General features: G+C 37.8%; 1 protein-coding gene across 3 annotated transcripts in view; it reads right to left on the reverse strand.

Moving 5' to 3' along the window:
* The window catches only part of MORC2 (MORC family CW-type zinc finger 2), a 39,901-nt gene extending 22,537 nt beyond the window's left edge, over positions 1–17,364 (reverse strand). For all 3 annotated transcript variants that reach the window (XM_012731121.1, XM_004690912.2, XM_012731120.1), the window contains exons 1-5: positions 16,141–17,364; positions 9,897–9,950; positions 7,665–7,699; positions 2,022–2,090; positions 1,442–1,532 (exon numbers count right to left, since the gene is read on the reverse strand). In XM_012731121.1, the coding sequence (XP_012586575.1) occupies positions 1,442–1,532; positions 2,022–2,090; positions 7,665–7,699; positions 9,897–9,950; positions 16,141–16,208 (317 nt within the window). In that variant the 5' untranslated portion in view covers positions 16,209–17,364. The remainder of the gene's footprint in view (positions 1–1,441; positions 1,533–2,021; positions 2,091–7,664; positions 7,700–9,896; positions 9,951–16,140) is intronic.
* Between the last annotated feature and the right edge of the window lie 66 nt (positions 17,365–17,430).

Consider the following 17,430-nt stretch of genomic DNA (forward strand, 5'->3'; position numbering starts at 1 on the left):
GCATGTATTACATTTCCAATTCACAAAAGAAGAAGCTAAACTAAGGTTTCAGGAACTAACAAAGTAGAGATTTGAACTTTAATTTGTCTGACTCAAATGAGAGGGGCAACAGTTCCAACTCTACAATCAGAATAATTTGGGGTTCATGCGTCAGCTCCAGATTTGGGCATTTTTACACCTTAGTCATTTCACCCCAATAATCCTCAATTATTCTCCCAAGTATGTTAACTGACGTAAAGTTGGTTTACATCATTTTACTTGTTTTAGGGGTTATAGGTTCAAACCTTTACAAATAAATGTTTGATACCATGACTACCTCCCAAGCCCCAACAATTCTCTACCATGTTCCACTGGGCTCCTTCCTCCCCAGCTCCCACCCTGCGTCTCCCCTTTCTGGTTCCTTCAGTTTTGTAGTCAGATGACAATAGTTTGTTAGTAAACCTCAATTTCTTCATCCTCAAATGAAAATAGCAATATTCATGCCTTACAGGGCTAGAGTGAGGATTAAATAAGATCATCAAACTGAAGTAAATTTTTAGCACAGTGCCTGACACATAAGTACTGTTCCTACCAATTCATTCTTGTCCTGTAGACAATCATAATACTCAGGTATTAGGTCCTTAAAGTTTTTGGAAAAACTCTTTCTTGCCCACACACCCAAAGCATTCCGCACATGAGGCGACACCATTAATTGCTGATGTTAACTACCAAACCACTTCCTTTGCTAAAAGAAAACTACATTTCCACAGCAAGATTGGAAACGACTCAGAATTCCATTTCTACAAACTCCAATTCCACTAAATCTTATTCCATTCAAAGGTATGTACAGCTGGAAGTGAGCATTTCAGAAATAGAAACCTTTCTCATGGGGCTTCACTAAAAACCACAACAACACATTCCAAACACCAAACAACTGGGAACCAAGGGCAAAGAAAGAAATCCCAAGAGAGCTGAAGACCTTAGGTAGGTCCCTGCTCCAGAGCTTAACAGGACATATGTATGGAGACCACATACAGGTCTCTTACTCACACTGGTCCCGGCGGCTGCCAAAAAGTGTGACATGTGGCAGGTGCTCAGGAAACACTGTTATGCTGTGAAAATACCCCTTTACCACCTCAATTCCAACACCACAACACAATCACTCAGTCCCTCAATCACAGGGTGAAAAAATAAAAATCTTCAATAGGAGAGGTACAATTTCAGAATACAGCGCCAATAGAAACCTATAGCACTCCCACCCTAATTGGTTTTAGACATTCATACTTTTGAATCTGCAAAGTAATTTAGGATAGAAAATAGCTGGTAAGCTCCCAAAGCACCTCCTTTTATCTTTCCTCCTGTATCAGACATACCATAAGAGGAGAAATGTTTTCACAAACAAAAGCAGGACAGCATCAGTTAATTTGTTTTGGGCTCCATGACAGGCTTCTAGTATACTTACGATTTTAGCCCATTCCCATACTGCCCAATCTGAGTGGACTCAGGTGTCCGTTTGGCTGACTTCCCAAACTGGATCACACTGGCAGCATCACCTAAAGTGTTGGGCATAACAGAAAATGAAAAATTTGCATTTCTTTTCCAGCCTCCTCAAAAACTAAATGTCTTCTTAAATCCATGTTAAAGCAGATCTGTTTAGCTACCTCTGCTCAAGGAAATTCACAAGCATGGGGCAAATGACGACCAGCCTCTAGGTACTGGCAGAACTATGATCTTGTTCTGTTACTAGAATACCATTAATAAGACTGGAGGAGACCACTGCCCCCAGGGTGTTGTACAAGCTAATAAATATAATGTTCAGAGACAAATATATTGGTTGATTTCTGATTGCCTATCTCCCATGCTAGGGTAAGACCCACTAAATACACCAGTGGAATTAAGCCTGTGATGCTGCAAGAGATACCTCTCTCCCCAGATGGATTTTTTAATGACAACAGTGAGGGATCAGAAAAATGTTACACAATAACAATTTTATAAAAATAATTACAACTCCCCAAAAGCAACACAATCATTTCAACACTTACTTGGATCCATTCCTGCTCCATCATCCAAAAAGCAAAGCATAAACCCTCCTCGAAGGTCATCTCGTCTTTCTGTAAAATAAAAGGAACTACCATTACTGGAGGAACTATTACCCACCAGGCAGTGGTAACATGGATATGATCAGAAGGTAAACAAGGTGAAGCTTGATTCAGAAAGGTCAGGTCACACCCAGTTTTTCCTTCTATTGAGTTAAACCTCAGGACCCTGATGGATGGGAATTTCCACCAAACGTTCTGCTTTTCAGTTCATGACAAAGCATGAGAGTATTTCTGAGAGTATCAGGGAAGACTCGACCCACATCTAATCACACCCATGCATAATACACATATATTTCACATATATATATATATATACACACATATATCACAATCATTATTCTGCCCTTCTCCACCTTTTATCTCTGCCCTCTACTGTGAACCACAAGCTATTAAAATACTCCAACAAGTGCTCAAATTCAAATGGAAACCTCCTCTGCGGATTAAGTCTGAGGTAGTTTTCACATAAAGTGATCAAACAACGCATGCTGTGGATACAGAGGAGGTAGCTGCTATCTAGAGGGGAACAAAGTAGCCTGGGGGTTAAGTCTCAGCACTATCACCACTGCAGTCTGAGGTCAATCTCCAACCAGGGAGCTGACCCACATATAGTGCAGCAAACCTCTCCTGTCTCACCCAACGTTCCCCTTAGCAGTGTATTTCAGTAGATCCAACCAGTTCTGCCCCCCACTCTATCTCTGGTGAATCCTCTCACCCCTTGTACCTTTGGTCCAGAACCCCAGTTCTCATATATGTAAATAAACAAAAATAAGTATTTTTTTAAAAACAGAAAGGACTACACAGCAGGTATACTGGGTATCTTCTGCAGCACCAAGTGGTTACTCAAGATTGCCTCGATACAAGCACGTCATGGGCAGTAGAGAAGAGACTCCCAAACAGGGAAGGAGAAATAGTGCTTTCCAGGGTGCCTTTTGTTAAGGGTCAAAGGTAAGCAAAGGAGGAACAATACAGGTCATGTAAGAGCACTTCTACTAAAAGGAGATCTGTGTAAGGTACTAAGGGACAAGCCCAAGGCTGCTTTGGAGTCTTGATCCTGAGGACTTACTAGTTTCCTCAAAGTTGTAGTTCACTAAGTTTATACAAATCTAAGCAAGCTCTGTCCTCCCCTCGGGCTAAAGATTCATGTGATCCATGAATCTGTTAAATGAACTAGTTACCTTCTATTAAATGAACTAGTTAATGTAATTTAAAATGCTATTTCAAAAGTACTATAAATCACAGAGATTTTCAAGTATCACTCGGTGTTCAGGAAACTGAACTTTGCTGGAACTTTAATAACAAGTGCTTCTTGAAAGTACAAGGGCAAGGATCTTCCCCGAAGTATTATTAGTAGATAAGAAAATTTCTCTTTGTGCCAGTGCATCTTAACAGAATCTGGAGAATCCAAATGAGATCTAGCAAGCAGGACTAAGTACAAGAAAATTGCAAAAGGGTTTCAAAGTTTCTATCTGGAGGATGTGTCACATGAAGACAAACTGAGTCAGGTAAATAATATGGTAAAAGGTTCTAATTCTAGCTAAGAGCTATTTGCTGTACACAACAGCCATAAAATGTACATGAAGATTCCACTTTAGACTAGAAGTTGATCTGAGCATTGACAAGTTCTCAAGAATTACCATCAATTCCTAGGTACTACCTAGGAACTACTTTTAGGGCCTAGTGTTAGAACAGGACTCACAAGTTTTAGAACACAATCATCCAATGAAATATTACTCTGTTCAAAAAAGATAAACACATGCCTTTTGCAGCAACTAGGACGGAGCTGGAAGGGATCATGCTTAGTGAAATAAGCCAGAAAGAAGAAGAAAAATAACAGATGGTTTCACTCATAGCAGAAGTATAAAGGATCAAGGGGGAAAAATAATAATGAACAAAACATCTTTACAAAATAATAGTTTATTTTTACATCATTTTGCATCTTTTTCCATCTCAGTTGTAATCCCCGTGGGCTTCCCATCACCAAATCACCAGTGTGCCATCACCATAGTCCAGAGCACTTCCCTCCCTCCACCGTTTTTGATCTCATTCCCCACTCCACCCCATAAAATGTCTCTGGTATATAGGTTCATTATTATTATTATTATTAACTCCCCTGGTCCTTTAAACTCCTGCTATGAGTAAAACCATCCTATATGAGACATTTTACAGGGGTGGAGTGGGGAATGGGATCAAAAATGGGGCGGGGCGAGTGCACTGGACTATCGTGATGGCACACAGGTGATTTGGTGACGGGAAGCACACGGGGATTACAACTGAGATGGAAAAAGGCACAAAATGATGTAAAAATAAACTATTATATTATTTTAAAAATAAAAATATAATCATCACATAACATTGGGTCCAGAATCACTTTCAGCTCAAGGACTTCATTTCAAAGCTTTTTCATGTGGTTTAAAGAGGGAGAACAGGGGAGAGTCCTGGCCACATAGTGACCTAAAGCCTGTCAACAACAAGCGGAATCTAGGTCCACGGTTACTGACTCAGGGCAAAAGCAAGACAAATTGACACAGAAAAAACTTCAGGTACTGGCATCATCAACTGGCATCATCAACTGGCAGAATGCTTATCCCAATCACTTGTTTACTTGATGAATATTTACTGACCATTTCCTGCATGTCTGGGTCTCTGATAATAGGCATAAATAAACTGCATTCATGAAGCTTACAGTCCAGACAATACTATCTGTAACAAGTCAGGTAACCAGGAAGATTTAAGCAGAATGAGTCTGAGATAGTTATGAACTAGAGCAAAATGTAGTGTGTAAGAAATCACCTGAAGAACTTGCTAAAATACAAATTCTGTACTCTATCCTGGGAGGTCTAACATTGGTCTGCAAATTTGCATTTCAAATAAACTCCCAGGTGATGCACTGATGGATTGCTACTATAAAGAACTGAGAGAGCAAACAAGAACCAGAAGGCTTCCCCGGTCAAAACTATTTCCCCAGACATTTTACCAGTGAAGAGATATAGTCCTAATACCTGATGATTACTTTAATCAGCCAAGGAGTGATATCCGAAGACCCCAAGAAAAGGATTTTAACAAAGGCGGGATGTTCTAGTACTGCCAACTCCTAGTTCCAGCTGCAGATTGTGTGCGTCCTTTCCATGACACATCATAGAAGCCAGAGAAAGGGCAAAACCAAACTGCCTTCTGTGCAGTTGTTCTTCAGATGCTGGTAACAGTGATGTAAGATTATTACAACCAGTTTGAAAGGCTGCGCATCTAAGCTTCCCGCAAGTTTGGCTTCTCCAAATGAACAAGATATTCCTTCCATTCAACTTCCACTGGGAAGATGAAAAGAAATGGGCAGAGCAAAGATGCAAAATAGCGCTAGAAGTCAAAAGTCAGACACATTAAAATGTCATCTTCAAAGCTATAACAAAATGATATCCAAGTTCTTCATCATACGTTGTAATTTGAGCAGTATTTACTTCAGTTACAATTGCTCATTTTCCATTTAGCATTGGTTGACATCAAAAAGGGATCTTACTTTGAGGAGATAGCATTTCCTGTACAAGTAAAGAAAGTCAAAAGAATCAGAGTTCACTTCTGACAGGCATATTACAATCTGGCTCCACTTAGTAGTAGTGTTTTGGTTAAGTGGTCTAGATTTTGAATGTCTGGTTCCTTTCTCACCCTTCTTAGGTTTAAATTCAATCTTTTCAAATGTGACTTTGTTATGATTTCAAATTATCAATATATATATGATATTTGGGGAGACCAAGTTCAGAATGGGAACAGGAAAATACTTTCTTCCATCTACCAACAAGAATATCACAGTATTAAGATATTACCAACTCTATTATTTATCCTTTGAGGTTTCCTTTATTTGTTACATTGAGATATAAAAGTGTGAAGTGAAGAACACCTCAGTCATGACTCCCAATTAAGTTAATTGGAGTAAATTAAGTCTTTTACCAAAGTGCACCAACGTTCAGTGCTTCTCTCACGTCATCTAATCCTTAATTGCCTTGACAGTTCCCTCACCATCACATTATTGTTCTCTAATCATGTACTTCATACTAATTGTTTTCCCAATTAGGGACCAAATTCTTGGAGCAAAGACCACATCTTATCCTTTCATTCCTCCCAAAGCACAAAAATAACTGCTAAACACAGAATGAATGCACACTGAACCCTTTCCACTTAAATTGAAATCCAACTGTTCTGCTGTATTCCAAATGTCAAAGACTAACTATCCATCCTGAAATTCACTGAACAAAGGTGGTAAGAGAAAACAGAGATGATTTTTTTAAAAACCTTCTTCCAAACAGACGTGTCTATGATTTGTCTCTTCCATGTCATTGGGAGTAGAAAATCCATTCTCTTGCTTTGCCATCTGTACAATGATTACAACAGCCACCAATTCTTTCAGAGGGGCTGTTACCACTAAAGCACACTGAGATGTAAGTCACTGTGCTTTAGGAATGGTGTCTCCATCTGGCCCAGGTTTAAGCCTCTTCTAACATTCTTCTAACATTCTGTAGTGTAGTGCCTTTTTCCTGTACTTTCTTCTAAAAATAAAAAAAGCCTTATTTTCACCACTTTTGCAGTCGTTTGAAGAGAAGGCTTTCAAAGTTTAAGCAATTTAGCTGACTTCTAGCTGTTATTTATTCCAAAGTTTATCAGGCGTGAGAAATTCATATAGGAAGTTTTTCTTTTTAATAATTATGATATTGAAGATTCTGATAATTACTTCTTAGTTGTACCCTTGTTCCAGTGTCTCAAATGAAATGGTCTATGAAGAAGAGGAGACAGATAGCTTCATAGTCCCCACTAAAAATACCAGTCTTCTCAGAAGCTAGTCAATGTTACTCATCTCAAGCCTTCAGAAGACTTTAGGAAAAGTCTGTCAGAAAAACAGAGCACGCTAGTCACAATGTATTCAAAAGCCATCTTCCTCTCTTTTTCTTCCAAAGCTTTAGCATTCAAATGACAATCAATCAATCAATCAATCAATCAATCAATCAATAAATAAATAAAATATATACTAGTACGAATACTGAACAGGGAAAAAGCAAACTGTTTTTGAAGGCCACTAATAATTTATTCCCTACTACTCCATCATGTCCATAAATCCCCTACATAATGTTTTCATAGATCTACAGATCTGAGCACCCACTAGTTTCTTTACACCAATATTCATTTCTATTACATGTCTGACCAGCAATGTTCGATTTCTAACTATGACCTTAAGTAATCATGTCTTGAGTAACCAAGCTACAGAAACCAGTTTCTTCTTAGACACAGCAATAAAGGCACTGAAAGAAATTGGACATTAAAAGAAATAAGTGAGGGCCCTCCCTGGTGGCAAAATGGGTTAAAGCGTAGCACTACAAAACTTGCTGCAGCTACTGCAGCTCAAGTTCGATCCCTGGCCAGGGAGCTGACCCACATGGCACAGCAGACCTCTCCTGTCCCCGCCTGCTGCTCCCCTCAGCATTGTATTTAGTCAATCTGCTCCCCACTGTCTCTGGTGAACTATCTCACCACCCCCCACCTTTAGCCTGTACCCCAGTTCTTGTATGCATAAATAAATCTTAAAAGAAGGTGCACCTGACTTACCTGCATAAATATCTATTCTTGTGGCATCAGCATCTCTGCAAAATAAAAAGGGAAAAAAACCAGGATCCATGTAAGAATATGAAATATCAAAAATGAGTATTATTTTGAGTCTATTTTCAGGAAGTCACACAAATTCTGTGTACATTGAAGTTTTATTTCCTAGGCACCATAATTGTCCTTATATTATCTATAAAAGGTTTCAATTTGAAGTATATGCCATTTAGGATCTGAAACTTTTTTAATAGAGATGTAATAATGAAAACATCTGCTCAATTGTAGCTCAATTATGATTGTTATCAAATATCTCCTAATAACTTATTCAATCTCTTTCTCACCAAATTATTAAAACAAAAAAGTCGCAGGGCCCTTCCTGATGGCACAATGTGTTAAAGCACAGCACCATGAAGCTAGTCACAGCCACTTCACTAGTTTGATCCCTGGCCGGGGGGGTGTCCACATGGCATGGCAGACCTCTCCTAACCCATCCGCTGCATTTCAGCAGTGCATTTCATCGATCTGCCTGTTCTACATCCCACTCTGTCTCTGGTGAATCCTCTCACCGTCCCTTCACCTTTGGATGCATAAATAAATCTTTAAAAAGGCAACAAAGCCTATAAAAAAATCAAGTCTTATAGAATACACATCAGAGTTCAAGAGTCTGACTCAGCCTGTACATAATCTTATCTTCTCAAACCCTGAAAGTTGGGGCACCCCATTAGACTCCAGCCATCAGCTGTAATACAAGTTCAGCCATCAATAAAGACTTGGAAGTAACTAACTCTGCCAACTACAGTCAAAGAAAATGAGGCATGGAGATTTTCATTAGTTTTTAAATACAAAAACCCACTAAATTTATACACCTCTAAAAGTATGTATGCTTATAAAAAATCCTTTTTAAGTATGAGAGCTGACAAAATCTGAGCATGCACACATATACGTACTCCAGGAATCTCTAGTCTACCACAAAAAGCAGCCTGCCACAGCAAACTAAGAACTCACTAAGCTAACAAGTAACAAATTCAGAGTTCCATTAAGCTATATATTTAAGTTGAATGTAAAAAAAATAAGTCAGGCCCTCCCTGGTGGCGCAGCGGGTTAAAGCACAGCACTGAGAATCTAAAGCCACTTCTGCATGAGTTCAATTCTCGCCTGCCCCGGAGGTGACCACATGGTGTGGCAGACCTCTCCTGACCCACCCGCTGCTCCCCTCAGAAGTGTACTTCGTCGATCTGCCTGTTCTGTTCCCCACTCTGTCTCTGGTGAAGCCTCTCACCGTCCCTGAGCCTCTGGCCTGTACCCCAGTTCTGTATGCACAAATAAATCTTTTAAAAAAAAATAAATAATAAGTCAACCAGATTGAACCAAAATGGGAGCTGTCTTCTTAAACTTATTAAGTAGCACTTTCATAAGCAGTCCAGCTAATAATAAAACACAACCACAGGTTTGTATTATCAACAGAAAATTATCAGCAAGCTCATTAGCTGAGGAGTTTAGAACTACTTCTATTGTTAACTCTGAGCCTCTTCATTAATCATCAACACCTGGTTCATAAACCACTTTATATTTGCATTAAATTTTATGACTGATCTGCATTTAGAAATAAGACAGACAACATTTTCATGGTAAAATTACAAACAGAATCCTGATTTGGACTTTGCTGTTTACCTCTAAGGCAACCCAAAGTTAAGTTCTATTCTGTCTTACACAGTAACATTTAAAAGCTTCCATCACTAAGAACTGTATGAGACAATGCTGAAGGATTTCTTCTGAACACAGATGCTAGTAATGGAAGATGGTATGATGAACTGGAGTCATCTGACAACAAAAAATACATTTTGGGGGAAGATGCAGAATAACAGGTGGCAGGCATAATATCCTGATACCACAAATTAAATCAACTTGTCCCATTAATTTGATTCCTAAGTTTTTATATTAATTCCTTCTGTTTCACTATAATTATCTTGTTCTAAAAACACAGCTTGGGAGAACAGGTAAGCTTTGGAAGGAAAGGTAGCTTTGTAGAACCTAAGTTCACTAATGTTAGGCTAGAATAAAGAAATGAATGAGTTACAGTTCATCAACATGTTTTACTTAAAAAAGTATTTTTTTGATAAACAGCACCTAAGGAGTTGCAGCTGCTACAGAACTGGTTTCCTCCCAGTCTTCAAAGACCAAAGGTCAAAACTACCCAAAAGTTTCAAGGTCAGACTATGTACCTAAAAGACTACCTACCTTGCATTATCAACCAGTTCAGCAAGAGCACCAAACAAGAATTCATGAGTAGTTCTGAAATGATAAATAATACTAAGAATCAGCAAAAGAATTATGGAATTGAATTATAAATTCTAGTAAAATTCCAGGTTGTAAATACTGAAGTTTTTAGGAAAAAAGAAAATTTTAAATTATCAATTTACAGAAATTTAAAATTCACAATTCAAGTTCTTCCAGAGTTTACTAATCCTCAAGTGATAATTAAGTCCTACCTACTCAGAAGTGTTTATACTTAACTATGCGAGTAAGCCCACTGTAAAGCATTAAAAGATTCCTTTCAGTGGTACTACTAAGAGCAATATTCTCATTCTGTTTAGGAAAAATGACGTATTTTTACTTTTCATTGCCTGTAACCAGTTGTCAGTTTCTGCTATCTCTAAGCATGCTTAACCAACAACTTGTGAGCATTTGTTTTACTAACACTTTGTGAGTGATGTACTTCTGAAGGAAAAAACCTATTCACTTTCATGCAACTTAGAAGCAAAAACATCCCATTTGAAAATGAGGCAAAAGAAGAGAATGAGCTATTAACTTTCTGACTTTCTCCAATTCTGCTTAAAGCAGGACATTTTCCACATTAAAAAAAAAGGCATTCCAAATTTCTCTTGAACAATTTTTCCTGTGAGCACAAAAACTTGGGAGTGGTCTCCTAACGCTCCTGTTAAATTATCAAGAAGAAAAGTCAATTCTCATCTCTTCTGTGAGGCCACTCAATGTTTGGGTTGGGTGAAAACTCAAATTACCATGTTATTTAGAACTCAATAAAGATGATATTTATGTATAAGATACATCCTTTATTTAATTCCTCTTTAATTTGTACTATTTCCCCTAATAGTCTTCATCAAATATAAAAGCAGACTGTGTCTACCAAGAACTACCAAGAAACATTAACTTCCAAATAAATATAAAATCACTAATCCATGTAATATATTACCATCAATTAAAAAAATTTTGTTATATAAAACACCAAGTGAAAATGTCTGCAAATTCAAAATTAAAAAAAAAACAATATTAAATAACTAGCATGTAAGAGCACTTACTACTATTCTTTAAAAACTGAAATGTTTTATAAAATGAATGCCCAAAGCTGAACTGTTCAGGAATACCAGTTTTTCCTCCTCAAAATACAAAATTAGAATTAAAATGACAAGTTTTTTTGAAATTTTAGGAAGAACTTTTCCCCATAAATCAGTGAATGTGTCTGTTGCTAACCCAAAAGCAGCACCTAAAAGTTTTAACAAAAAATAGAAATTTTACATCCATTTAACCTAGAAAATAATCCAAAACTTTACAAGTTTATAAGAAAAAGAACAATTAAAGAATAACCAGCACCCATATTTTTAATCATCTATATTCTTCAGATTATCAACCAAAGAAACAAGTATTCTATGACTATTCCCTGAAATGTAAGGATAAATAAGGTGAAAAATTAAGGTGATTTGCTGAAGTTACACAGTAAATCTAACATTTGTTCTCGATTTTTAACTAGTCATTTTCTGTTTGATTTACAAGTGACTTGGAAACTTAAGAGAATTTATTTTCCATACTATTTCTTAATTTTTAAGACTGTCATATACAAATATAAACCAATTTTATTGCACTACTCATTTCAACATCTGTACTTTTAAGTTGCCAAGGAATCTCAGGAAGTATGTTCAGAAAATACAGTTCCAGGGAAAAAACAAGAACATAACTGAGACTGCAGTGTGAATACAAAATGCAGTATGTTTAATATAAAACTAAATAAGTAAATAACTGGCCTTTGTAAGAAAACGAGTATGAATTATCTGGAAAACCAATTTTGATACCAACTGCCATCAGGGCAAAGAAATCAAAAGCAGAAATAGAGACAACTACTCAGTGATACTTATTTGACTGCTTCACACAGCCAAAGACAGTCAGAATTTTGTAAGGTCCCAAAAAACAAAAACAAAATACCTCTATTTTCACTGTTTTCTACACAATGTTTAGAAATGTACCTGTACATTTAAAAATTAAAGAAAATACCCCAATGGTCTTTATCATTCCACACAGTATTGATGCCATACCAAAAATATATCAGATAACAGGTATCTTCAAGATGTAGCTAAGGGATACTTTTGTGATATAAACTGTAATAAAAAAGCACCTTTTATGACCACTCTTGGAAAGAGACAATACTCAGAATCTTCTCCAGACAGCCAATTAAATGCTAAAGCCAGAGTTCTAATTATCTCTTATAATCATAAGACCCCCAAAACATACCAGTGGTGTAAGTTCCCCCTTTTTCCCAAATAACATTCAAAAAGTATGCTCATTACTAGCTAGCTAATATTATTTATCCAGATATCTGGATAAATACTAAAGGAAACTTTTTCTTCTGACCTGAAGATCTTTGTATGGGATGTAAGAAAGCTCAATCATGTGGAGAGATTTTTTAAAAACTTTTATTTTCAGCAGATTGTGGCTTTTATGACCTTTGTGCCATGATCAAAAGTTTTGCAGCTCAGTATTTGCAGTAAACTGAGGTGTAAATCTTATTTTGTAAAGAAAGTAGCTTCCCTGTTTACTTCAGCCTGAATATCAATCAATGGATTATTCACAAGCTTCTCACAACTTACATATGAATGGCTTCAATATATTTAAAGTGTGAACCTACATTTCAAAAGGATTATAAGTCATGAGAAATAGTCTCAAATGGGTTTCTTTACATTCACTCAAACATACTGATAAAACAACTAAAAAGATATGGCCAAGACAGTTGTTATTAAATGTACTAATAGGAATGTCCTTTGCTATATAAAACAGGCATCCTTTATTGAAGTATCCTGCTCTACAAGACCACTTAGTAAATAATTTAATGCATCTTCTACCAAAGGAATAGAACTACCACTGCATCAGGAATCAATTACCCTGATTACTCAATTTCAATTAGCAGTTACAAAACACCACAGAACAGTAATAGCATTGTATTTCTTTTATTTAAAAACCTTAACTTTTATTTTTATGTAAAATAAAAGCCCTAATTTTTGTCATCTCATACAAGCAACATCCAATATTAAAAGCCAAAGATAATAAGAATTTCCCAAGACACTTTTAAAACTTAATACTACTGTAACTAAGAGAATAATCACTATTAGAAACCTAATACATTTATTGCAACACTACTTACAATGGATAAGCTATGGAAGCAAACTAGATGCCCAAAAATAGATGAATGGATCAAGAAGATGTGGTATATTTACACAATGGAATATTACTCAGCAGTCAAAAACTCATGTCCTTTGCAGCAACATGGATGGAGCTGGAAAGGATTATGCTCAGTGAAATAAGCCAGAAAGAAAAAGGAAAAAAAATCAAATGATCTCACTTATAGGAGGAATATAGAGAAAACAAAATAAGGGATCAGGAAAAAAAACTTACAATAAAGAATCAAAATCATCAGACAGCTATCAGTCAATGTGTAGGGGAGAAAGAGGGAGAAGGGCCAGGTCAGGGGTGGGAAGAGCACAAGAGACTACAGTGATGGCACATGGGTGAACTGGTGGTGGGAATTTCATTGGGAAATCATATTGTACAAAAAAAGGATAATATAATGAATATAGTTAAAAAAATTTTTTTTAAAAAAGTGAAAGAAACCTAATACAAAAATTTTCAATTACTTTCTCCAATAAAAGCTCCAAAACTTAGTAAAAACTTACTTGGGTAATAATTAAGCACCCAACACAAATACAGTGACCAACTTTTGGTTTACATAAGCTATTATGAAGAGGATAATCACCATCATCTATTCAATGTTATGTACAATATTGATCACTTCATAAACATTACCTTATCTAATTCTCATAATCAGTCAGGTTAGCCCCATTTTAGAGGCTCTGAGTAGTTGACCTGCCTAAAGTACTCAGTCAGGACGCAATCTAATCAAGGCCTGACTGGCTCCCAATCCCATGCTCTTTCCACTGAACCACAGATTTCTACCTTTGAGTTCCACTTTCTTACCTACACTAAATGGTAGGTAAGAAAGGGCTATTTCTTTTATAATTCATATGGCACTATTGTAGGTATCAGATACCTTACAATAGTTGGTTTAAAAATTACAACAAAAGAGGAAGTATTATATGACAAATCCTTTGCAATATGACTTTACACCAGTTAATGTATGATACACTTACTGTCATTTCAAGTAATGAGTCACAGCTTTTGAAATTTTAAAAAGTGTTTTTATCTATAAATGAACTTCCAGTCAGGGTACCACTATTAAAAAAAATCTTGAAATTAGCTACAAATCAAAAACTGATCTTGATGTTCTGGTTCATTATTTCCTTCTTGCAGGGCTGTATACATTCAAAAGTAGACAATTTCAAAGGTGTGATCCACTAATAAATTCTAGAGCTTCCAAAGTCATATATCCAGCCTTAAATACATATACAAGAAGGTGATTCCACTTCAATATGGGTCAAATACACAGAAAAATTTTCAACAGCAGTTTACAAAAGCTATTTAACTGAGATCTGATTCTTTACCATGGCTCTGTCTACTTATTGGTAATAAACTATAAAACGGAAAAAGAAATTTTAAAAAGCATAGCAAAATATCTGACTCCCCCCAATAATGAAGGCTTATTGAGATAAACTAAAATTAGACTTTGCAAATGGGTAACAAATCTTAATAAGTAAATTCTTAAAAGCGACAGCTAAAAGTTCTAACTGAAGTATGGCCAGATAAATCTGCCTTAAATCCACCATTTAGCAGCAGTCTATGTAATCTCTAGCATGTAACTTAATCTCTGGGCCTGTTTCCTCAAATGCAAAAGTCATAATCCTTATCCTAGCAAGGTTGCTTGGAGAATATTTTAGGTCATTTTAAAACTGACTGGTGTGATGCAATTATCCTATGATTTTTTAACAAAAGCCTTTGGAAAAGATGGAATAAGAACTCTTGCCCACGGTCTTCAAATGTTATCAGAGTCAATCCAAATTTGGCTCCTTGCTCCAAAAGCCATAGATCAGACAACCATTTGTCAAGCACAATGATCTGTGAATATTTAAGTGAACTTCAATTGCTTGTTCTTAATGTGGAAATTCAAATACTTATAAAAGGATACCCAAGTTTTTACCCAAGGCTATGCTCCAACTAGATGAGAGAACACTGATCAACACTGGAATGATGGATTTCAGATTCACCATGTGAAGCATAAGAATTCCACCTAGATGACACTAAGGGTGGGTACTCTGAAATGCTCTAGAGCTCACTAAGTTTCCTAAACAAAATGAGGCTCTCATTGATTAGCAAATCACTAATCAGAAAATTTCCTTGAGAGAACAAACAGCAAACAAAAAATTACAGGTATCACAGGTCCTTTCCCATAAACAACTAAAAGTTATTGTACTAAAAATTATCATACCGGGTACCTGAAGTGCACGTTCTCAAAAGAAAAGATTGTTCTTCCTATAACTTGAAGCCATTTACTCAATCACCTCTCCAGGTTCTGAAACGGTGGCATACCTATCTTCATCTCAAAATTGTTAACGAATGTATAAAAACAAAGTAAACGGTACCCTCCTGGCTTACTTCCAAAAGACATAAGGATTAATAGCATTCTAGACCAAATGCGGGGTGATTTCTTCATTAACACAGTATGTGTTCCGTGATTTGCACACATACTGGGGAAAACTACTTAAATCATGGGTTTTTTAAAGTTGCCATTTCTTTCTTAGCTTATAAAAATTATATTGGATGTAAGGAAGGATTTCCCAGGAAAACACTGCCAACTGCTGAAAAAAACTTCAATTTCTTCTTACAAGTTGTCATTTATGCATCTTCTTTGTTTCCTCTTGTTAACAAACGGACTTAAACGTGCCACTTAGGTTATTATAACCCATCTATTTTGGCTGTTATCACTAGAGAAAACAGTTGATAATAGAAGAGTCCAGCTTTTGGAGATCCAACGAACAGTACTTGTTCAATTCCTAACAACTATACAACCCAACACACCAACTTCAAAGAAATAAAGGTCGCATTTGCTCACACAAATTTTTGATGCAATAAATGAAGATCATATTCTTCTGGATTAGTAACAAATATTTCACTGATCTGTTCATTATAGAGCTCAAGAATGATCCATCCCATAAAGGAAAGAGCAAAATTTTATGGAGAAAGTAGTTCCATATTCTATCAAGGAATGAGCTATCAGTGACCTCATTGGCACCTACAAGATACTTACGAATTTGTATGCAGATATTCAAAGGTTAGCTGAGCTCGATTCAAACTGCTGTAATTTGTGAAAGCCATGAGTGCAGTGAGTTCTCCAGTCCTTTACCCACTAGTTGGGAAATACAACTTTCAATGGAATAGGTTTTCCAGGATTTCTTCCAGCGAAAATTAGTATGTCTGTACTCTTTACAGTTCGATAATGTCACCTAGTATCTACCCAAAATAGGTGGCAGAAACTACAGACTTCCCCTTTATTTTTTAAATCTTCTGAATGGCTATGATGTAGTACTACGTCATAAACCTGTAGTCTCGCGGGGCTAATCTTAAGAGCTTTTGTGTTAAGTTTTCGGAAGTTCAATGAGTTAAAGGTGGATGGTCCTAGCGTCGACCGTACTGGAGTGGGCAGTTTTATTGCGGCTCCATCTTCTCGATCTTCCAGCGTTTTGTCTGTTTCCTTCAGGTAATTTACCAATCCGGAAACTTACCAACCGGAACTGGACCAACTTCTGTCATAAAACGGTAAAATCACCCATGTCTTCAACCACCAATGATCCCAGGATCCTTAAATTGGCCCCCGACTGGCGACCACTAAGTCGGTGGAGCACATCCAGCCTCAGTTCTGGTTTCACCACTCCCAGCTGAAAGAGCTCCTCTGCGTGTTGAAGGCCGATTTGTTTTTAAAGCACAGACCACAGCTAGCTTGTGTGGCCTCAATCTCGCCCCAGTACAGAGACAGATGACCTCACACAGAACCACGACAACGCCTCTGAATTGACCCGCCCAAATCACCTCAGGCCCGCCGCGCCCCTCCCCCACTCCCTCAGCCAGCAGCCACAGCCTCGCAGGCCCGTTCCCGGCCTTGGCCCGTGGCGTCCTCCTCACGGAGTCGAGTTAGTCCCAGCTTTCAAGGCCCGGATCGAGGGCAGTGGCGAGCGCACCACCCGGCCGGGCGTTGCCCAGCGCTCGCAGCCGCCTTTGTCCCTCCCCACAGAACTGGAACCCAACAACCGCAGCGCGCTCTTGGAACCATGTGCTGCTGCCGCCGCCGCTGCCGCCGCTGCCGCCGCCGCCGCGAAACCAGCAGCCCGCGCGCCGTGCAGAATATGATGATAGGACTCAGCCCCACGAAACTTGGCGTTTAAGGCTTCACCGCTGTTGGTATCACAGTCACCGCAAGCACCGCTTTGTCTCCTTCACACAACCCGGGCCGCCTCGCGCACTCCCCGACGCCCCAAGCCCCCGAGGCCTCCGCGGCGCTTCCAGCCAATCGCGGAGCCGCAGCTCCTCCCGCCCCCGCCCT

This window comes from Condylura cristata, unplaced genomic scaffold (assembly GCF_000260355.1).
Source record: "Condylura cristata isolate star-nosed mole 26May11 unplaced genomic scaffold, ConCri1.0 scaffold00029, whole genome shotgun sequence".
Classification (NCBI taxonomy): domain Eukaryota; kingdom Metazoa; phylum Chordata; class Mammalia; order Eulipotyphla; family Talpidae; genus Condylura; species Condylura cristata.